The sequence below is a fragment of the Ciconia boyciana genome, chromosome 24, assembly GCF_034638445.1.
Source record: "Ciconia boyciana chromosome 24, ASM3463844v1, whole genome shotgun sequence".
Lineage (NCBI taxonomy): Eukaryota > Metazoa > Chordata > Aves > Ciconiiformes > Ciconiidae > Ciconia > Ciconia boyciana.
Window position 1 is genome coordinate 6100317 of NC_132957.1, and position 21764 is coordinate 6122080.

Here is a 21764-nt window from a genome sequence, read left to right on the forward strand (position 1 = left end):
AATGGTTTAAATCAAGCGTAAGAAAAGCAAAGAATCCAAAAAGAAAAAAAGAAAAGGGAAATTTTTGGTGGAGCCCGAAAGCAGTCCCCCAAGACTCGGAACTCCCCCTGAGCCTCTGCGCCGTCGCCGCTCCCAGAGGCAGGTGGGCTACCAGACACGGGCACTGTGCGGCCACGACGCTGCCCTGCCTCAGCGGCTGCCAGCCCCTGCCTGCGGGTGAAATCCCAGATCCGGGAGATCAGAGCCGTGCAGGGAGCCGGCCGGGGACCGCGCGCCGCCATCCCCGTGAGGTCTATCGCGGCCGGTCGGCGCGGCAGCGGCGAGGACGGGGCTCAGCCCGCGCCCGCTGCTCGCAGGTTATCGGGAGCTGCCAGATAACTGCCGGGGCGGGATCCAGACCTGCAGCCCGGAGGTGCAAGGCTCGGGGAGACGAGGTGGGGGATGTAAATCTCCTGATCTGTCTGTGAGTGAATTCAAAGGGAGACTGATTCAAATCCGCCGTGACATGACTGGCTCGGGGCTGGCAGACAATCCCTGCAGTGTTGGTAACAAATCTTGCCGCTTTCCTTTGAGTGGCCTCCAATTTATTAATTAAAATAGGCAATTATATATAATGTGGGGTGGAGGGGAGCGGGGAGACCAGCTGCACCAGTTATTCTCACTTGGCAGGAACCGTGCTGGAAAGCTGCTCCGGCTCCAGGAGGTGCTTGTGCTTTCAAGGGCTCGAGGCAGAGCCTGGGACGGAGCCCGTGCTCAGAGCGGCCCCCAGATCCCCCGCCCGGCACGGCCGGGCCCCGACCGCCGGGCAGTGAGTGGGCTTTAGCCACAGCGACCGCTTTATTTAAGAGCACAGGGCCCAGAGGCCAAGACCTTTTAGAAAATGACTGGCCCGAGTCATCAGGGAGTTGGCAGCAGAGATGGAAGCTGCACCCGGTGTTGCCGGGATGTGCCGACAGCGCTGACCGCCCCCAGCCCTGCGAGGCAGGAGCGTGTGGGGCTGGAGAGGGAAGCCAGGTCCTTTTTTAAGCGTCGCCGTCCATCCCTCCGTGCTCATCGATACGAAACACGACGAGCCAGAGACCCCAGGCTTCAGCAGAGCACAACGAGCGTGGTGCCGACGGAGGGGGAACGCCATCGGCATCACGCCCATGCAATGCCACGGCTGCGTGCAGCAACACCTGCACGTCTGGGTTTATCTGAACGCTGCAGATCCCGTGTCAGCAAACTGGCAGAATTTACCCGGAGCCTCAGTGCTCCCTGCAGGACACGCCGACGTGGGGCCGGCTCCTCTGGCGGCTGACCACCGGGGCACAATGGCAACCAGACCCTGCGCAGCTGGTGCCGTGCCTGCACCCGGCTGGTGCCACGGGGCGAGTCTGGCCGTACGGCGCGTGTCTGGCCGTACGGCGCGTTGGCTCCCGCTGAGACCGTGTGCTCGGGGCGCGTGCATGCACACGCACACATGCCCGTGCCGCAGCCCGCCGGCAGCTGCACCACCGCAGCCCGCAGCCACCCCCCGCCAGCGCCTGGCACGGTGGCACTGTCTGAATTAAGTAACGTCTCGGGACGTGAGCTCATCGCCAACACCCATGGCCCGGGCGATGCGAGTGGCAGCGCTGGGTGCTGCGGGAGCGGGCCCTGACTAACCTCCGCTGCATCTGCACAGGCTGAAGGGAACGATCCCTGCCCCGGGGCCGGCGGGCACCACGGCGCAGGGCACCACGACCTCGGGCAGCTCCCACGTGGCACCCACCGCTCCCCTCCTCCTGACACCGGCACGGTCCAGAGCAGCACCGGGGTTTTTTTTTTTGCCTTTCCTGCAAAGCCCGAGCTGCCGCCCTGGCCAGGCTCTGCACCAAGCCCCGGCTGGCTGGGGGGACCCCCAGCCCCATCCGCCTCTGCTCCCAAGCACCCGCAGATCTTGTGGCAGAGGCCAATGCACCCATGGGTTCCTGTGAGCCCCGCTCAGGGATCGCAGAGGGGCACGCGTCCCCCTTCACAGCATAGCCCAGGTGGGATCGCGACTCAGAGCTGCTGGAGGAGCCTCCCAGCCCATCCCGTCCCCCCGGACAATGACAGGCCCAGGATATTTTCTGCTGCCCTTGGCCAAAACCCTCCCTCTTTCCCTTCCGCTTTCCCCGAGCGGGGATGGCCACTTTGCCCGCCCAGCTGCTTGCGGAGCAGGCTCTGTCTAACGATGAATCGATACTAATTCGGGAGGTGTCACCTCTTCGTCAGTCCTCTCGGAAGAGGGTGCAGTTTGCTTCTTTCTGCAGCACCGTGGGAAAATCCTCCCGGCCGCTGGCTTCCCAGGGTGACTCAAATTTGCTCCCAAGCAGACCCGGCTCCCTTGGAGGCAGTGGGCAGGCAGGGGACAGCCAAGTCCATAAACCCGATTCCTGGGGTGCGCAGCCCCTGCCAGACCGACGGCAGAGACGGGATGCGTCTACCCAGGCACCCCCGTGTCCCCTGCGGGGAGGGATTGTGGCCGGGGCCGAAGGCAGGGCACGGGGCTGCCGGGGGCAGCGGGAACCTCGAGCCCTGGAGAAGGGCTCTCAGGTGGGATCCCCTCTCCACGTTCAGCATCAGGGATGCGGAGGGTCGAGGTCTGGGCAGGGGACTCTGCACGAGCCCCGAGGCTGCAGGTCGGGGGGCACAGGCTGAGTGCTGGAGGAGCCGCAGCCCTAACAAGGAGCTTCTACGTGCCCGGGCTCCCCGAGGCCAGGGACAAGGTGGTCCTGCAACGGAGGGTCCTCGCCCCGAGCCGCCTCTCCCTGCGCAAACACGTCCCAATTAGCCGAGGGGCTCGGGGGGGTCTCTTCTCGACTGCTGCGTGCTGGAGGTGTTGGGGCGGCAGGGCACAGGCCACCCTGCCTGCCCTTATCTCCACGTGCATTCATATCCATTGCCATTTGCATCCCGACGAGTGTTGCCACGTTCAGCTTCCGCAGTTCCTGCGTCAGGGAATTCCAGAGGGACAAAGTCAGTGGAGCCGGATCCTTCCCTCCCCATCCCACAGGCACCCAGCACCCATTTGATCAAGTGGCAACTTGTCCTCCAACCATGAAACAGGGCAAGGAGAAACGCATCCACGTCCTCAGCGTGGAAGGGAACTTCCCTCCAGGGTGTGAAATGCCCTGGCCACGGCCACGGGCTCTGCTCTGCGGGCAGCCGGGCTCCGTCTGGCTCCAGGGCTGGGCCACGCCGGGCTGTCTAGACCCACCTCCCGAATAAAGGAGTTGCAGGACTCGGTAGCAGTTTCCTCATCGGTTGTAAATAATTGCTAACGTGTCTTATCAACAGCTGGGATCATCAATCAGCGACTAAACGACTGCCAATTTGTCCCACAGCTGCAATTTCTGCACAATCACCAACCCCTTCCAGAAGTCGCTGACCAGTTACCGAGCCGTTACGCGGCCGTTTCCCACCAGCACCCAGTTCACAGCGCCTGTCCCCTGTCCCCTGCGCCCCGTCCACCAGCACGCACAGGGAGGGGAGACCTTCGGAGGGAGCGTCCCTGAGCTTTTGCTTTCCAGGACTCGGGAGCTGCTTCACAAATCCCTCCCCAGCCTGCTCCACCACCGAAAGCTCCATCACCCAAAGCTCCATCACCGGAGTAGCAAAACCTGGCCCGAAGATGCCACCTGCTGGAAGCGGGTCTGGTGCCACGGGCCAGCAGGCACCCCGCAGCCCTGCTGCCCAGAAACCCCCAAACCCCACAGCCCAGAAACCCCAAAACCCCACAGCCCTGCTGCCCAGGAACGCCAAAGCCCCACCGTCCTGCCGCCCAGAAACCCCCAAACCCCACAGCCCAGAAACCCCCAAAACCCCGCTGCCCTGCCGCCCAGAAACCCCCAAATCCCGAAGCCCTGCCGCCCAAAATCCCGCCGCCCAGAAACCCCCAAGCCCCCCAACCTCACCATGCAGAAGCCCCCAAACCCCGCAGCGCCGGCCCTTGGTGCCGGGGACCCCGGCAGGGGCCTCGCAGACCCCGCGCCCCCCAAAAGCCGCAGCCTCGGGATCGGGCCGGGCTCCAGCTCGGCCCGCGCGGGATTCCCAGCACGCTCCCAAGCCGGGGGGGCCGCGCCCGGGCCCCCGGCCCCTTTCCGAGTCACCCAAGGACCCTGAAAAGCAAACTCCATCGCCAGCCCCCCGAAACCTCGCCGGCACGGGCCAGCGCCTGCGGAGGGATCTGGGGGGAAACACCCCGCTTGAGAGATTCCTGCTGGAATTCAACATTCACGTTCCTTTGTGGCTATTGCTACTTTTTTTAAGCAAATCATGCATTTTCACTGGAAAACCATTTTGTCTTTATTTTTGCAGGGCTCAATCTCTCCCCATCTCTTTTTTTCCTCTTTAAAAAAAAAATCATTCAATTTCTGAGCTATAATTTTAAAGGCCCCTTCCCGTAACTATATTAAAAAAATAATAATAACAAAAAAAGCGCACAGGAATAGGAACAAATCCAGGGGACAGACTGGGCAGGTCTCAGCTGCAGCCTCCTCCTCCTCCTCCCTCAGGGCTGCTCCCTCCCCACACTGCTCTAAGCAGGCCGTGAGGTGCCTGGAAGACCCAGGCAGCTCTCTAAGCCCGCGGTACGGCGGGCCCACAGCCCCGAGGGACTAAAAGGGGGCCGGGGGCGGTGATGGCCGGGAGCCCGGGGCCCCGCGAAGGCCCGGCCTTCACCGCCCCCAGCCACACAAATGGCGGCCGCGCCCGCCCGCCCGCCTTATAAACCACAAGCCCCGCCCCTCCATTAAGCCCCGCCCCTCAGCCCCGCCTCCCCGGAGCGTTTCCCCCCCGCCCCTTCTTTTCTGCGTTTTCTCCCGCCTCTGCCTTTCTTGCCCCCGCTCGGCCGCCGTCGTCCTCCGCCGCGCGTCGCTGGGCGGGGCGGGGTGAGGCGGCGGGGGGGGGTGGTAAGATGGCGGAGGCTTCACCGCAACCGGGCCGGTTCTTCTGCCCCTGCTGCTCGGCCGAGATCGCCCCGCGCCTGCCCGTGAGCGGGGGTGGGGGTCTGGCGGAGCGTGGGGGAGCCAGGGGCGCGGGCCGGGGGCGGGTGGGGGTCCGGCGGGTCGGGCACGTGGGGTGAGGCCTGAGGGGCCCGGGGGCCTGAGGGGGGGCCGGGCCCTCAGGGCGGGGAGGACCGAGGCGGGGGGCTCGGGGTGGGGAGCAGGGCGCGGGGGGGGGTGTTAGGAGGGGAGAGGGTGAGCGCTGTGGGGGTGGGCGGTTCCGCGTGTGGCAGTTGGGGTTCGGGGGGGCGTTAGGAGGGGCGGGGGGGGGGGCTCCGGAGCGAGGAAATGGGGGCGCTGGGGGAAACGGGGCGCCCCCGGCCGAGGGGAAGCAGCTGGTGGAGCCGGGGGCGGCGCGGCGGGAGCGGCCCTCCGCCCTGCTCGGCCTGGTGCGGGGGCGGCCCGGGCGGGGTGGCCCGGCGCGGCTCTCTGCGGGGCCGCGGTGGGCCGTGGGCTCCGGCCGTGCCTCGGGGCGGGTTTGAGGGCGGTGGGCCCGACCTGCAGCGGCCCAGCCCCGGCCCAGCCCCGGCTTCCCGCACCCCCGGCTGAAATGGCGTGACATCCCCTCGGCCCAGGCACCGTAACCCCGCCGCTCTGTCCGGAGCGAAGCGAAGCTCTGTGGGGCGATGAGGGGGTTTCTTTTTTGTCTCTTTCAGTAGGATTTAAATGAGCCTGAGAAAAGCCTCATGGGTGATAATATCTAAGACGTAGGCAAGTGCCCAGATGATACGTACGCACTGTTTCCACTCACTAATGCAGAAGTGCTTTGTAGGCGAGGTGCAGCGCGTGAGCAGATGTGCTTTAAGCGCTGAGTAAAACCCGTACTTGTAAGGAGTCATATTTTTCTGGTGTGGGTAGAGGTAGAAAAGGAGCGTTGGCTGTTGGAAAGGAACTGGCTAAAACATCATGGTGGCCCACGGCTAGATTTTCTGTCGATCGCCTGCCGAATGTTGCGAGATGTTACATTCGATTCGAAGGATCCCACCGGTCTCTCTTTGTCCTGAAACTTTTCACAGCGTCTTGTCAGAATAAGGCATTGCTTTTTGTTAATGTTTATTGAATTTTAGAAGTCCCCGATTGTGAGCATCGGTGTCTCTCTGCCACGGTTGATTAGACTTGGCCGACAGTTTGGTTTTGTGACGCGCTGTTTGTCCTTTCGCCCTCTCGGTCGGTCTTTCTGGTTAGGTGAGGGTAGGCCTTGCTGGTAAGTCTCACAGCTGGTATTTAAGTGTAAGGACAAAATTCTTGATGGTGCTCCTGCTAAATACATAGACGGGCTGGAGAAAGTGGCTCGGGAGCTGAAGGCTGTAACCTAGAAATATCGGTCGTTTATTTTTGTTGAAACACCCCGTGCTGCGTTTGTGCCAGCAGAGCACATCTGGTAGTGAATGCACGGAACTCTGGTAGAGAGCGGGCCACTTCTTTTGTTGATTCAGGTCTAGTTAATTGCTAGTTAATGAACTTAGGTTTGGGGGTCCAAGTTCATTCGGTTTCACTTACCGTTTGCAGACCGAGCTACTGGAGATACCGTAGCATATGCTGCGAAAGGAGTGATTCAAACAGCCTGAGAAACAACAAACTTTGACATTTGTGCTGTTCCAGCTGCAGAGGAATTTGCTGATCCCTGTGTTCAGAGTTGTCTGTAAGCACACAGAAAAAAAGCCTCTCTTAAATAACAGAGTTGAGAGGAGTAAGTTGCTCACTGCTTGAGTGTGGCTACTGTAAAAACTTACCCCAGTGGCGTACTGGTGGAAAGTAAAAGAGTATGGGGATGTTTCAGAGGCAGGGGCAATTCATCTGATTTTCTGTGTTCGGCACAGGAGTTCCCGTGTGTTGGTAACCCACTTTGAGAAGAATTTGGATGGTGTAGAAATGGTCTTGAAATCAAACATTGTGTAAATTGCGTAGACCCAGTTATTTCACAATCGCAAATCTAAAGAGTCCTGCGCAGAAGAGGGAGCAGCAACTTCTCTGAGTCTGTTTCTATGTCTTGGTGTTTGCTGCTTCCTTATCTTGCTGGGCAGGCAGGGGCAGCGTTGAGTGGATCGCTGGTGTTGCTGCCTTGTGCTCGGGCCTTATCAAGTTTTCCTGCAGCGGCTGGAGGAGCGATCCCAGATGTCTTATCGGAGCAAGCTCGCGTGGCTGGCATCCTCTCCTCTTTTGGGGAATCCATTGACTTTGTTTAAGGGCCTGTGCCAATTTGAACGTAGCAATAGTAAAGGGAAGTAGCAGTATTTTTAGAAGCTCTTAAATTTCTTCCATGCTGAGCCTGGCTTTGCCAGCGCGGGGTTTTGAGCGGTTGTGTTTGCCCGCGGTGGTTGTTCTGCCTCGGTCGTGGTTGGGGTTAGGTACGAGGTCTGACGCTTCCTCTTCTGACTCGGCGGTGCTGTGTGGTGCTGCTTCTTCTCAAGCACTGCAAAGTGAAGTAATTTCCTTTCAGGATCTTAAGCGTTCTGGGCTGCTGGTCGCTAGGGCAGTATGGTTGTGGAGTATAAATTCTTCACTAACACTAGGAATCGTGAGGAAAAGTGACTGTGGCAAACTCCTGAGGAATCCTGCTTCTGCACACACGGGCTGCTTATCCCAGCATATTCAGTCTTCAGTGTTAAAGGCTACAAGGGTGGCAGTGGCTTTCTGTAATGAGCGTTGAGCGTGGGAGTGTAAAGTTCTGGTATTGTGTGTTGCAGAATGACCCTCTTGTGTCTCCTTGACCTCTGTGCGGTGTGAACCCCAGGCTACATTAGTAACAGCTTTCCATTCAGCCCTTCCTAAGCGACAGTGACACTGTCATTAGCCCGTGCTGCAATTCCCTCCTTGTGTCTTTCATTGGGGCAGTTTGGCCCCTTGAGGGAGGTGGGGGAAGGCCCCCAAAACACGCAGCTATTTAAAAACTAGAGTTTGAGTGCCGCTCTTCTGGGAAGGCCGGTGGTTTTGCTTTCACTTCACCCAGAACTACATCAGATGTTATCTAATGCTTTGTCTATACTGGGGATTAATTAGTGTTATCTAAATCTTTTCTAAAGCCAAGTTCCAAACAGGCTCAGCTTAACAATTTGCCTCACTAGTCTGGTGAAGGCAAGTATCAGTGGTTTGGGGTCTTTTTGGCTCTGTAATCGTGGCATGTGTTTGGGACGATGGGCTGCAGGACTCTTCTCTTCCACCCCATCACACTGAAGGCACTCTTTGCAGCTTTTATGTACCACTTTTTTTTCCTCATTCAGTATTTCTCCTTCTCCTGTAGGACTATATTTGCCCACGGTGTGAATCTGGTTTTATTGAAGAACTTCCTGAAGAGCCAAGGTAATGTGCTGCCCCAAAGGCTATTGCTGGAATGAACTCAGTCTGCTTTGCTCTTTTCCTTTTTCTAGTTAAAAGGCAATGTTGGATACTAAATACACCATTTTTACTACTTCTGCCCAATATTTGGCTCATCTTTCCTCACTGTGGGTAGAGAGTGCTTAATTTGCATAGTTTGCATCTACAAGTAAATCAGCCATGGGAATGGTGAGTGTCATCCATTGCTGGTAAAGGGCAGGGGAGAAATGGGTTGGTTTAAAACAAACAAAAAAAAGCGGTGGAGAGGCTCTCCCCGTGGCACGTGGTAGCTCTGAACTGGTTTGAGCCACCAGAGCAGAGATAACCCCGTGAGAGAGGAATCTGTGGAATGGAGAGTGTATGTATGCTTCAGTGTATCATTTAATAACTTAGTTTAGAGTACTAACGGCGAAACATTTTGACTAAGACTTTGGACTCTGCACTGGAGCGGCTGAGATCTGCATTCACGTGCTTTACTGCTGACTCAGTAGTGGGACTGCACTCTGGCAGAGTCAGAACGGGCAAGAGTAGGAGAAATGTCTTAAAATGTTTCAGACAGGTTGGCCGGCCCTTGACTGTGACTGGCTTCGGGACAGGCAGCGTGCTGGCAGGCGTGCGGTGCGAGGGCACGCTGGGCTGCACGGGGGTGTGCCAGGCGTGTGTTGCTGCCTGCTGAGAGGGGTGGTCTTTACAGACTGAGGTTTCTCTACCGACAAGGTGACGTTTGGTCTGACTGCACCAACCTTAGAGGCTGAAAATCAATCCTGGCTAATCCTAACTGTATTGGTGATTTGCTGTGACCTTGAGAGAGTCGCGTAATCTCTGAACCTCAGTTTATTGTTACCATGAATGTCAAAGCATAGACCTGGATACTGAGCAGTAAATGTTCCTGCAGCGCTCTCAAAGCAGAAGCCTAACAGCATTAAGAGTTTTCCTAATAATCTGTCCCATTTGGTCACATGCCTCTGCAATAGAGAAGTTCCTTTGATTCAAGATTAGACTTAAGCATGTTTGGGTCATAGTGATCAGGGTTTGTACCTTAAGTCTTCTCTTCCTGGTGCTCCAGAGGATTAGCTGATTTGTTTGAGGTGGATTGTGTGGGGGATCCTTGCTTGACATCGTGGTTCAGCCACTTCTCTGTAGCTTCATGAAATCGGAATCTAAAAGGGTGGGGAGAGATGGGTGAAGATGTGGGAAAATTAAAGTTGCAGGGAGGGAAAAATGAAAATTGATATGAACAATTAGAAAAACAGCAGCTGAGGGCAGACTAGTTTCTGTACGGAGCTGAGCCTGCCCCAGGGCGGAAGGGAAGGCGAGCAGACCTCTGAGGTCCCTTCGAGCTCTGGCTCAGCACAAAACTGAATCGATCACTTCCTGTGTGCTGTTACCATGCAGCCGTGGTGTCTCCTCTTGCTGCTGGGAAAATCTTTTCGTAGCACCCTTCCGAGGCTTACCAGTGCTCTTCATTCTTCACAGGAACGCTGACAATGAGACCAGTTCCTCTACGTCAACCAGTGATCAGAGCAGGCATCCTTTTGAGGTAAGTCCTCTCTATCTCTTCCAACACTGTCTGCTTTGCCATTGAATTGAAGTGTTTTTCCATTAGTACATCATTTGAATGTTCCCCGGATTATGACAAAATTTAGGAAAGGAAGTATTAATATAATCCACGTGCTGCTCCTGAAATCTCTGCACGTCATATTTTTACTGCATGTTTTTAATAGGACCATCACTTGTAGCTTATTCTTGTTGTGAGGGGGCTAAGCTGGGATTTGGTGAGCTGTCTGGGTGTGTTGCTATGCAGTAGCCTCAGCTTAAAAGGCAGCAGTTACATGCAGCAGCTAAAGAGAAACCAGGGAAGTTGCAGTTATTTCTTACCTTCATACATAGTTTCAGTCTGTGCCTGTTCCTCACTAAGCTCCTTCTGAGAGTGCACTGATCCACCTGTGTCAGCCAAGGCTTGTGAGTTGCTGGGGATCCGAAGAGACTAGTCTTTGTTGGAAGGCTGAGAATATACCAGGTGTGGAAGCTAAGAGCTGTTTCTCTCCTCGTTACAATCTGTTCCCTGAACTCTCTCCCTCCCAGAACGTGGATCAGCACTTATTCACCTTGCCACAGGGCTATGGCCAATTTGCCTTCGGGATCTTTGATGACAGCTTTGAGTTTCCGTTCGGGTCCAATGTGCAGTCAGAAGACAACAGGGACTCTGAGAACCGGAGGGAGCGAGAGCATCAGTCTCGGCATCGATACGGTGCGAGGCAGCCCCGAGCCCGTCTTGCCACACGCCGTGCCGCTGGCAGGCACGAGGGAGTTCCCACGCTAGAAGGGTGAGAACAATTGCCAGGTTCTTGTGGAGGAAGCCCCGTTATTTTTCACTGATGAGAGTTAGCTGAAAATCAGCCCGTCCCTTGTCCTCATCAGTTTGAGGAGCAGACTCTTAAAGACTGCTCCTGAGCACAGCTGTCCAGTGCGACTCTTCCGTGGGTGCCCAGCTTTGCCCCATGAACTCGCGCTGCTGGATGGTCAGGCTTCAGCTGGGCCTGCGGCTGTTGGCAAGCTCTTGCCTTGAGTTTAGAGGGGCCATTTCACCTGAGCACAGAGGTGTGGGCTACGGTGTGGCTGGGAGTTCTGACTGTTAAACCTGCGATTAAAGCGTTCCCTGGTCATTACCAGGTATTACCAAAATGTTGTCCTCAGTGTGAGGGGAAACGAGAGAAAACAGTGGGCAACGAGACTAATGTTCCTTTAACTGCATCCTGGAGAGCCACTTGCCATCTTTGTCAGAAATTATCCCCTTACAAATAAAATATTGAAACTTCTGTTTGCCAATTAATAATCAGTTCATAAGATGCCATTGCTACAGGATGTTTTTCCTTTTCCCTCTGTTGATGCAACAGTATTTAGCCACTCCTTCTATGTCTTGTTTCTGGGCTGGGAGTTAGCAGACACTAATTCTTACATAATCCTGGTTTTCTTGTCTTTCAGAATTATCCAGCAGCTGGTCAATGGAATTATTGCACCTACAACAATACCAAACCTAGGACTAGGTCCTTGGTGAGTTGGAAGATGTACTGCTCTTTCTGACAGTGTTCTTGTTCGTACTCCCAGCCGAATTTAATTGTTGCCCTTATTCTTACAGGGGAGTCTTGCATTCAAATCCAATGGACTACGCATGGGGTGCCAACGGCTTGGATGCAATTATTACACAGGTAAAATCGGCATTATCGTGGAGCCTCCCGTGCTCTTGTGCAGTGTTGCAAAATTGCCAGCCGCTGTTGTGATGCAGGGGGGCAAGCCACTGAAGGTGCAGACATGGGAGAGGAGGTCCACGGTGCAGGCGATGCAGGGTTCAAGTGCCCTGGGTCAATAAACGAACAGATTCTGTGTGCTGCTGAGCTCATATCTTCTTTCTGCCTTCTGTGGCCTATTGTTTTTTTCAGTTACTAAATCAGTTTGAAAACACTGGACCGCCGCCAGCAGACAAAGAAAAGATCCAGGCCCTCCCTACCATACAGATCGCACAGGAACACGTAGGTACGTATATCTCCTCCAGGGAATCGTTCGCAAAGAGCTCTGTGAAAGTTCTGTGTAACGTTTTCTTGGGATTTTAATTTTGTCTGCTAGTACCTTCAAGGCCTAAAACATTTCAAAGAGGGGAGAAAGCTGAAGTATTGCTCTGTTATACTCACAGAAAAAAAAAGAGCAGCGTAGACTGGATGGATTTGCCCTAGGGAGGCAAACTGTTCTGAAGAGTTCAGCGTGGATAGAGATGAAAAGGCAGAAGGGAAGGGAACAATGAAGCAAACCCAGGGCAGCGAGAGGTGGGGTGATGGTGGTAGGAACCACAGAGCAACGAGCTTTCCGTTCTGCAGGGAGGAAGCAGCAGTGGGGGGAAGGGGAAAAGGTGATGGGATCCCGGGTCGGGTGCTTTGAGTGTCGTTCGTTCTTTTGTTGCTTAGCTGTGTTTTGCTTTCCCTTTATGATACAGATTCTGGGTTAGAGTGTCCTGTGTGTAAAGAAGACTATACAGTCGGTGAAAATGTCCGACAGTTACCTTGCAATCACCTATTCCACAACAGCTGTATAGTCCCTTGGCTGGAACAGGTTAGTGCCGGCTGAGTGGGTGACTTGGGTTTTGCAGCACTTGGGTGTTTTTTCTGGTGGTACTGTCCTCCTCTGTGAATATTTTCATACCTCCATGATGAGGCCTAAGCATGAGCAGCCTTTGATCAGAGGAAGGAGTGTCATCCTAGCCTTTTCCTTGAGTGCTGCTCCCGTATCGTGTTTCTAATCCTGTTTCCCACATTTCTTGTTTTGTTTTTGTCTGCTCTCCAAAGCATGACACGTGTCCTGTGTGCCGGAAAAGCTTAAGTGGACAAAACACTGCCACAAACCCCCCAGGACTCACGGGGATGAACTTCTCATCATCCTCCTCCTCCTCCTCCTCCAGCTCACCAAGTAACGAAAACTCATCGAACAACTCATGAATCTTAATCCAACCCTCTGTCCCTGGGGCCCTGTCCATTGTCCTTCCTCCCTCCCCAGCCAACGTAAGCAACGAAAGGGGCTTCCAGAGCAGAGCGAGGGGAGGGTAGCAAGGGGGAGGCAGCGCCCCCAGAATTCCCTTTTGAGTTCTGAAGACACGGAGACTCTGGGTCCTTCAGAGATGAGAAGCCTCAAGTTCTGTGATGGGGGGGAAAGAGCTCTGTCTGTTGATAAAAACATCCATTTGCCGCGTGGACTTTTAACCCTTGCAGTGAAAGGCTGCTGCGCTCCACGGATGGGAAACCTGAGGTGCTGAGCTAGCGGTTGCAATTCTGAATGGAAAGGTTGTTTGTATGGTTTTGAATTTGAGATTCCTTTCTTTATTTCTTTTGCTCCTCCTCCTCCCCTGGGATACTATCTCTTGTGCTTTGGAGATTGAAGTCTTTAAAATGAAAGCGTAACGATACTGCCTCCCTCCCAGGATCTCCAGCTGGGGAGGGCCCATAGTTGTCACTGAAGAAACGAACTCTTGAAATAGACCCCGTCACCCTTCCCTTCCCCATCTCAAGTCCCATTTATTTTTCTTTATAACCTCGCCCTTCTGATACTCAACACTGAAAGGGTTTTTATAATTTTAAATTATTACTGCTGTTAAATAAACGGACGTTTCAGCTCAATGAGACATTATGCATGATTTGAGGAAAACTACAGGGTAAGCTCTCCGGAGACTGCTGTGCTGAGCCGTCCTGTTTCACCCCAGGGCAGGCTGGGCTTGTCCGAGCCCTCCTGCATGCCGAGCGCAGGCATGCTGTGAGCTCCGGGCACCAGACTCTGACGTGACCAGCACCCGTACGTGCGTTGCCAGCCTGCAGATCGTTGAGCGGTTGGCTGCAGGATTGCAACTGAAAGCATCCTTGCCTGGTCTTTTCTATTTTTTACACCTTCTCCCTGTTGCAGTCCTGCCCTTCTCTCAGCCTGAGCGGACTTTTCCACTGTGTCGACATCAGGACTGGGCGTGCATCAGAGGAAGGACCAGCCAAATATCATTGTGATCGAATAATATACAGGAAAAACAACATTTTGGACAAAAATGTATTTCAAAGCTACTTAAAATACAGCTGATTAAAAAAGGAGAGAGACACAAATATCCAGGTGTGTTTCTGACTCAGTTTCTGTGACGGAGCTGGAGGCTGGAGAATGAAAAGAACGTGACCGGAGCGGGCAGTGACCTACCTGCTGCCTGTGTCCGTGCTGACCGGGCCGGGAGGCACGAGAGGGACAAAAACCTGGCTTCACTGGGTGCTCTCACCAAGGGCCTTCAGTTTTGGTCTGGTCATTCTGAATCTCCAGCGCAGCCCTGCCAGCTCCAGGAGAAGCCTCAGTCAGGAGCACGGGGCAGGGATGCACCCTGGGGTGGGAGACGCCCTCAGGGGAGCGTGCGTGCGTGGGGAGAGGGGTGAGGTTCCTGCTCTGCTTGGGCTTTTGCGGCACAGCCCAGCGCAGAGCGGGCAGGAGGAGCAAGGCGGTGGCACGCTGCTGCGAAGCGCGGGCCCGGGTGGCGTGGGACCTGTCAGCTGCTGCCGCTTTCTGCCGCAGGGACTGCGGGCAGTCGGCGGGTCTCCCTGACCCGTTAACCGGGTGTTTGCGACGGCGCCGTGCGCGCCAGGCCGCGCGTCGGGACCTTGCTGCGGCAGACGCCAGCGCAGCGGATGGGGAACCTGCCCCTGTGGGGTTGCTGGGGGGGACGGACGGAGCCTTCGGCGGCGCGGGAGGCTCCCTGTGCTGCTCCGGCTTTTGGGGCCCTGTGAGCTGGCTGGGGAACGCGCCGGCCCCCCCGGGCGCTCGAGGTCCTGGCACCAGCAGAGCTTCGGTGCGGCTTCCAAAGCAGTCTTGCCCGAGGACCTGGCCCTTCCTCCCGAGAGCTGTCTGGGAAGGGACCGTGCCCCCCGTAGGAGGGGGAAGGCAGGCGGCTCGTTTGGCGTTTCTCGAGCCGTTTTGGAATAAAAGAAGAGGAGGTTCATTGGAGAAAACGTCCCAAATGCGGATGGCAAGCAGCCTTTGCCGAGCCTGCCGGGGCCGTGCGGCCGGCGCTGAGCAACCCTCCTGGAATGTTTTTCCTCCTCGGCTTTGCCAGGGCAGCCAGGGCAGCCCAGCGGCGCCTTTCATCTCGGCGGGCGGGTGCCTGCGGGACGGGGGTTTATCTCAGGACTGGTATATCAGGGTTAATAGCTCATCCTCAGCCGGAGGTTGAGCCAGAAGCTTCTGCCACTAGGATCGTGGGCTCGGGAGGCTGAGCCTGCGTGTGCCCACCGGCTGGGTGGGCACAGAGGGAAGGCTTTGCTGTTCAGTCACTGAAACGCAGCCCGGGAGACCTGGAAAAACCTTCTCCTGCCACGTTTCAGCTGCTGGCTGCGGTGCGGGGTTCCCGGCTCCCCCGGAGCTCGGGGGGAGATTTCTGACGTGTGAGCAGTGCTCAGGGTGGGTTTCGAGTGGGCGAAGCGAAGCCCGTGGTGGGTGCGTGGCGGCTGCTGACCCACCGGGCAGGGGGTCCCGGCGGGGCTGGTGCCCACCGCGGTGGTGGCTGTTCCCTCTCACAGGCTTGTTTGGAGCTGGTTGGGTAAGAAATGGAACAAGTTTGGTGGTTTTCGCTGGGGCCATCACTCACGTCTGACGTGACAAAGTGACCAGGCCGCGATGCCGTGGCGGGCGTGGAGGGCGGTGCCGGAACGTGCCCTGGCCGGGAGGCCAAGGCGCAGGTGCTATTTCTGGCCGTGCTCCCCTGCGGGCAAGGGGCCGGTCCTCGCCACCAGCCGCCTTCCCGGCTCCATCTCTGCTGGGGACGATGGAGCGGAGCTGGGCTGAGCAGGGGCAGGACCAGCCCGGAGGCACTGGCTGCGGCCCGGGGAGGCCGGAGCTGGCCGGAGGCTGGCTGCCCCGCCGCACCTCGGGTCTCGGTCCAGGGCGTGGATTGGGCACCGTCCGCATAAGTGACGGCCTGTGGCCCAGGTGCTCCTGCTGGGGACGGGTCCCCAGAGCGGGTCTGGTCCTTTCTGCTCATGATGCTCAGGGTCTGCACGTGGGCGGGGAGCAGCGTCCCAGCTCCCCCCAGCCAGCGGCAGCCCCGGGGCTGGGGCTGCATCTGCCCGAGGGGTCCGGGCCAGCTCCTGTGGTGCTGCCCGGCGCCTGGTCCCACACAGCCCGCTGCGGCGGGACGCTCGACTGCGACCGGGCTCTTGGTCCGGCACCAGGGACCCTCTCGACCCCTCGCCCCTTATGCCTTGTCCCTCTGGGTCTCCGGGGCCGCGTCCCCTGCACAGAGCCTGGCACCTCCCAGGGGATGCTCCTCCTGGAGCTGTGCCACTCTGGCTGTGGGTCACGCGTGCGTGTGCTTTGCTCCGGTGCTAGCGCAGGGTCCGGGCTCTCCCCCGCCAGCAGCTGCTTTTTCCTGCTCCCTCCTTTGTGCCGCTGAACAACCATCGCTGTGTTTTCCTGCGGGTTAGGTTTTGGGTTGGGTGCCTCTCCACCCGCACGTGCAGGTGAGGGAGTGGGTCGATGAGGAGCTGGACGCGGTGGAGGACCAGCCGGGCTGGTGGCAGCAGGGACGATACTGGTGGCTGCAGCCACAACCCCGGGACAGCCAACCCCACCTGGCCCGAGCCAAGCCCACCACGAAGCTCCAAGACTCTCCCCGTTCCGTACCACGACACAGCTTTAATTACCAGGGGTGCTTGGACACAAGACAAACACGACCTGCCGTTACATCCCAGCCCCGCAGCCTCCGTCCCAGCCCCAGCCCCTGCAGAGACACCGCTAGCAGAGCGACGGCCGCCTGGTCCGGACTGCGTGGGTGGGGGCACGACGTCGGCGGCCCCAGCACATGGTGGCCGTGCTCCCCGGGCTGCGCCGCACCGGCTCTGCCTTGGCGGGACGGTGGGGAGAGCTGTGTCCCTGCGCGGCTGCAGGCTGCGTCCGGAGCGTCTGCCGTCCGCATCCATCCTCCGCCGTGCATTTAAAAATAAAACAATAAATAGCAAAAAAATAGATATGTACATAAATAAAATAACCCTTTTTTCCATTTTTTCCTACAGGACGGTCCGGAGCCACCCGCAGGGCTCAGCTGACGAGCATGGGGAGGAAGTGGGTGGAGAGGTGCTGCCGGCGCGTCTTGCCCCCTCGCTGCGGCCTGCCCTTGCTATTGAGCGAGAGGAACATGGGGCGGCCCCGGTGCCGCCAGCGCAGCGATGCGTAGGTGTTGTAGCCGTTCTCTTCAATGCGCTCCGTGAACTTGCAGTTGGGGCTGAACTCCTTCTGGCAGGAGAGGGGAAGGGGGTGAGGGGCGGCTGCGCTCAGCCGGGGCCCGTTGTCGCCCTGCTCCGGCGGGGTCGGACCCCGAGAGCGGGGCAGGGCAGGACCCCGGCTCCTTCCCGGTCCCCGGAGGGCAGAGGGGCTCTGTGGGTGCAGTCCCCCGCTGTGGGAGCAGGTCAGGGCGTGGGAAACCAGGAGCCCGCTCCTGGGCACCGGTCCAGGCGGATTTGGGACCCCCCGTTCCAGCTCTGCCCTGCGCCTCTGACCCCGGTCCGGTCCCTCCCGGGCGGCAGCGTCCGACCTACCGACCCATAGAGCCTCCCCTGCTTGTTCATGGCCAGGTAGAAGCCGGTGTGCACCGCCCGGATGGCCACGACGCCGACGCGCACCGACCGGATCTCGACGATGCCTGCGGGACAGGGAAGCGCGGCGGTGAGCCGGGGAAGGATGGGCGACCTCCCCGAGGGGCCCTGCCCCGACGCTGGGTCTGTGGCTGCAAAGTGCCTCCCCAAGGGACGGGGCCGCTGACCCTCGCCCGAGGCCGGAGCAGCCAGAGGGACGGCAGAAACGAGGGCTGCACCCTGAGCCGGGAGCAGGAGGGGGAATCTCTGATCCAGGGGGGATCTGATCTTTACTCCTCTCCTCCCCAGGGCCCAGCTGCTTCCCAGGAGCTGGGCTGCACGGGAGCGATGCCAAGCACAACCTCTGCTTGCCTGGAACAACCCGTCAGCCTCTGCCCGCTGCCGACCTCGCGTTTATCCTACCCTCGTCGGCAGCTCCGCCCGTGCATCCGTCCCGAACGCGCCTGTGGTGCCCCGGGGACCCGACCTGCCGCGTGCGGTGCCCGGCCCCCCACGCGCTCAGGGCACCGAGGCCGGCGTGGCCCTTGCGGGGCAAAGTGTGCGTGGGGGTGGCAGCAACGGCGCACAGCCACGTTATGGTGGACGGAGGCACCCGGGCAGAGGGCTGCGGGGTCAGGAATGTGGCCGGGACGGCGCTGCCCACGGATGCTGATGCCGATCGCCCGGCTGGCACGAACACGGACGTGCGGCCCTGCGCCGGGGACCGCGGGCAGGAGGGATGCGGCAGCGCCGCAGGACGTGGGGATGAGCCCGGGAGGCAGCTGCAGCTGGGCTGTGAAGCTGCGGTGGGGCCCGGCCACGGCTGGGCTGGAGTGCGTGTGCCCGGCCGCCGAGCTCCCGGCACAGCCGCTAATGGGAAAGGCATGTGGTCGGACCAGCGGCTCTGAGAGGGGAAACACCCAGAGCATCATCAGGGCCTCTGGATTCCTGCACCGCCTCACGCCCGCCAGCGCCCAGCCAGCCGAGTGCCGCTGCCAGCCCTGCTGCCCACCGGGCCACGGGACGGGGAGAAGGAATCTCCAGTGGGCAGAGATGCAGGCAGGGCGGCGGGCAGGGTGCGAGCCGCAGCAGGAGCTGCCCACGGGCACCGCTGCCCGGGGCTGCCCTGGCCGGATGGGGCAGGAGGATGCACGGAGGCTTTGGCTGGAGGCGGCACGCACGGTGCAGGGGGCTGCGGCCCCTGGGCAGGGGCTTTCACCAGGCATCGACCCCCCGGCTGAGGCGGCGTTGCCTGGGCATCGCCTGCCTGGGGACACTCGTGCCCTTGCTGGGAGCAGACAGCGTGGATATGGCACCGGGGCAGCATGAGGGCTCCCGAGCGTTTGGCTCCCTGGGGCCATGTGTAAGGAGATTTTCAGCTCAGCTGCCTCGGCGATGCTGCCAGCACCCGGTTCCGGCACCCGCCAGCACCCGCAGGGCCCGTCCCACTGAAGCCATTGATGAGCAGCAGCCGTGGGGAAGGGCTGAGCGAATGCCTGCAAATCCATCCCACTTGATCACCGTCTGGAACTGCTGCTATTTATAACAAAGGACTTCTGCTTTTCTAAAAATAACTCCCCGTTGCTGTTCCCAGCGCCCCGGCTGGCTCTGCCGTGCTTTGCTCGCAGGTGCCTGGCCAGTGCCTGGCTCTGCACAGGGGTACGGGCCCCTGCAGGCACGGGGCAGTAGCCCAGGGCCACGCAGCAGCCGGAGGCAGCTCCCAGTGCTCCCAGTCTCGCACCCTCGGCCCCAGCGGGGTCCCAGGGAGGCTGGGGCAGATGCAGGGCTCAAGGCAGGAGAAGCCCTGGGACAGCCCGTGCCACCCTGCAGCCGCTGGCAGGGCTGGTCCGGCAGCTGCCGCGACGGCTGAGGAGCAGAGCCCGAGCCCAGCCCAAGCACAGGTTATCTGCCACACCAATAACCAGAGCAAGCCCCATGCGACAGCCTGGAGCCGCTCCACCTGCCAGGCCCCATTGCCACACGGCCGAGGGAACGTGTTGGGGCGCTTCGTGCTGGCAGCGTGCCCGGTCAGGACTCCTGACAGCCTCTGACACCGCGAGAGGGTTCCCTGGGCTCCCTCGTCCCATGGCCGGCCGGGTGACGTCCTCCTGCGCTGGCCAGGAGACAGGGCAGCCCCCGCTGCCGCTGGGACATGGGCTGGGGGATGCTGCTCCCATCCGCAGCATCCTTCCCGCCCCAAGCCCCGACGCCCTGCCAGGGCCCCCCGGGGATGCTCGGGCATCTCCCCTTCCCAAGGCCTCCAGCATCCCCACCCTGTCCAGCCGCTGCCCTGCCGGCCTGGTGCCCCCTTCCCTGTCACAGGGGGCTGGGACCCAGCGCCCAAAATGGGCTGATACCATGGGTGCTGAAGCTGGGCTTGCGGCCCTGGCCCTTGCTGCAGCCGTACCGCGGATGCCATGTCCCCTCGGGACCCACGGTGCTGTCACCTGGAGGGGGCCCGGGTGGGAGCAGGCGGCCGCGGAGCCGAGGCAGGATCCCGGTGCTGGGAGCAGCCTCTCCACTGGCACGGGGATCCCGGTGCCGGCCTCCGCAGCCGCCTCTTCCCACCGCCGCACGCGGCAGCTCCCGAGGGCTGCAGGGTGGAGCAGACGCAGCCCCAGCCCCAGGGGAAGGCCTAATCCTGCCTGCTTGTTCCCAAGCTCCCGATCGCAGCACAGCCTGGGCAGCACCGACATCCCGCGGCCTTTGCCCTCTGCGTCCCCCCCGGGATGCACTGCCCGGCCCCGTGAGCCCTCCGGGCCCCTCTGCAGGAGCAGCCCGTGGGGAGGCTGCGGCGAGAGCCCCCCTCTGCGTGCGGCGGCGGGGGCTGCGGCTGGGCCCACCCGGGCCCCTGCGTGGCGGGTTTCCCTGCGGTCCGTGTGTGCCCTCAGACCGTGCCGAGCCCCGACCCGCTCCGCAGGCAGCGGATGCTCTGCGGTCCCCTCCGACGGGGCTGCTCTGCTCTCCTGTGCCAGCCTCACAGATGCTCGGTCCTGAGACCAGCATCGCCCCGAAGCTCCCTCTGTCCCTCCTCCTCCTCCTCCTCCTCAGCCTTTATCCTCCCCAGTGGGTTTACAGGGAACGATCGGATCCCCCCCAGTCAGTGCCGGATGAAGATAACCCGAAAAGCAGGGCAGGGGAGGCAGCCCCCCGACTGCGCTGGCAGGACGAGGCGGGACGAGGGACCCCCCAGGTCACCCCAGGCGCTGGGCAGAGCTGGCAAAGCGGCACCGGGTCCCCGGCCAGAGCACGCCGCTGTCCGCGCACCTCTCCTCGCTCCCGCAGTGCGGCGGGCAGCAAACCCCGGCAAAGGGGCTCCGGGGGCGAGGGCGGCAGGGGCCGCTCGGGCTGGAGCGAGCTGCCTGCCCCGGCCGGCCGTCTGCGGGGCAGCGGCGACAGCGGGGGCAGCGGCGACAGCGGCTCCCGCCCGGCCGGAGGAGACGCTTTGGCAGAGGTTTTTGCTGGGCGGGAGGAGCTGCGGGCGCTCCCCGGGCCGGGCACAGCGGGGTCCCGCCGCCGTCCCGGGGCGACCCCGTCCAGCCTCCGCCCGCCGCCGGCCGGGCCCTCGGCCCCGTGCCCGGCCCCGGCAGCGCCCGCCTCTGCCGCAGCCTCGGCGCCCCGGCGGGCTTGGGCTGCCCCCCGCCGCGGGTGGGAGAGCGGCGGGACCCCGCGCGGCCGCGGGGGGGCGGCCCCAGGCCCCGGCTCTCCCCGGTCGCGGTCCCGGTCCCGGTGCCGGCCCCACTCACTGCCCGGCCGCTCCCTCCAGCGCGTCCCCTCCACGCCGCCGCCGCCGTCGATGCGCAGGAAGAAGCGGGTGGCGGAGAAGAGCCGCCGCCAGCGCACGTCGCCTTCCAGGTGGCCGTAGCTGCGGGGGGGCCGCCGGCCGCCAGAGGCAGCGCTGCCCGGCCCCGGCCCCGGCCCCGGCCCCGGCCCCGCCAGCACGGCGGGCGCCCCGGCGAGGCAGGCGACGAGGGCGGCGGGGCCCCCGCGCCTCATGGCGGCGGGCGGCGGGCGGGCGGCGGGGCGCGGCGGGGCGGCGGGCGATGGGCCATGGCCGCGGCGGCGGCGACCGGCCCCGACGGCGCGGGCGGCCCGAGCGCGGGGCGAGCCGGCGGGCGGGCGGGGCGGGGCGGGGGCCGCGGCGGCCAATGGGTGGGGTGGGGCGGGGCGGCGGGGCGGGGCCTTCCAGTCATAAATCGGCGCCCCGACGGCTGCCCCGGCCGCTCCCGGTCCCTGTCTCCGGTCGCTCGCTGGCGCTCGCAGGGCGCCGGGCTGGGGGACGCGGGGCTGCCGCGGGCCCGGGGGCGGT

General features: G+C 60.7%; 2 protein-coding genes and 1 long non-coding RNA gene across 5 annotated transcripts; 1 reads left to right on the forward strand and 2 right to left on the reverse strand.

The window, feature by feature from the left end:
- Positions 1-4905: 4905 nt before the first annotated feature.
- Positions 4906-13956, forward strand: RNF126 (ring finger protein 126). Of its 2 annotated transcripts, XR_012039628.1 has the most exons (10): positions 4906-4996; positions 8251-8309; positions 9801-9864; positions 10410-10651; positions 11310-11378; positions 11464-11533; positions 11765-11858; positions 12313-12428; positions 12662-12874; positions 13767-13956. XR_012039628.1 is itself a non-coding variant. In XM_072845894.1 (9 exons), the coding sequence occupies exons 1-9, from the start codon at positions 4922-4924 to the stop codon at positions 12809-12811; spliced, it is 939 nt and encodes a 312-aa protein (XP_072701995.1). In that variant the 5' UTR covers positions 4906-4921; the 3' UTR covers positions 12812-13956. The 2 variants fall into 2 exon arrangements, 1 of the variants encoding a protein (XP_072701995.1); XM_072845894.1 differs by having other exon boundaries at positions 12662-13956.
- LOC140643730 (uncharacterized) lies at positions 6046-7007 on the reverse strand. Its single transcript, XR_012039629.1, has 3 exons — positions 6743-7007; positions 6510-6649; positions 6046-6321 (listed from the first exon to the last, which is right to left on the reverse strand). It is a non-coding gene; the product is annotated as an uncharacterized lncRNA (long non-coding RNA).
- Positions 13933-21519, reverse strand: FGF22 (fibroblast growth factor 22). 2 transcript variants are annotated; one of them, XM_072845896.1, is made up of 3 exons: positions 21202-21519; positions 17420-17523; positions 13933-17114 (listed from the first exon to the last, which is right to left on the reverse strand). In XM_072845896.1, the coding sequence occupies exons 1-3, from the start codon at positions 21449-21451 to the stop codon at positions 16923-16925; spliced, it is 546 nt and encodes a 181-aa protein (XP_072701997.1). In that variant the 5' UTR covers positions 21452-21519; the 3' UTR covers positions 13933-16922. The 2 variants fall into 2 exon arrangements, with proteins under 2 accessions (XP_072701997.1, XP_072701996.1); XM_072845895.1 differs by having other exon boundaries at positions 13933-17117.
- Positions 21520-21764: the final 245 nt, after the last annotated feature.

Excerpts from the sequence above, each read along its gene's own strand:
- RNF126 (XM_072845894.1), top strand. The coding sequence starts at position 4,922 with ATGGCGGAGGCTTCACCGCAACCGGGCCGGTTCTTCTGCCCCTGCTGC. Across the intron at positions 8,310-9,800 it reads GAACTTCCTGAAGAGCCAAG|GAACGCTGACAATGAGACCA; the intron begins GTAATGTGCTGC and ends CATTCTTCACAG. Across the intron at positions 10,652-11,309 it reads GGAGTTCCCACGCTAGAAGG|AATTATCCAGCAGCTGGTCA; the intron begins GTGAGAACAATT and ends CTTGTCTTTCAG.
- FGF22 (XM_072845895.1), bottom strand. The coding sequence starts at position 21,451 with ATGAGGCGCGGGGGCCCCGCCGCCCTCGTCGCCTGCCTCGCCGGGGCG. Across the intron at positions 17,524-21,201 it reads CTGGAGGGAGCGGCCGGGCA|GCATCGTCGAGATCCGGTCG; the intron begins GTGAGTGGGGCC and ends CCTGTCCCGCAG. Across the intron at positions 17,118-17,419 it reads AGGGGAGGCTCTATGGGTCG|AAGGAGTTCAGCCCCAACTG; the intron begins GTAGGTCGGACG and ends CTCTCCTGCCAG.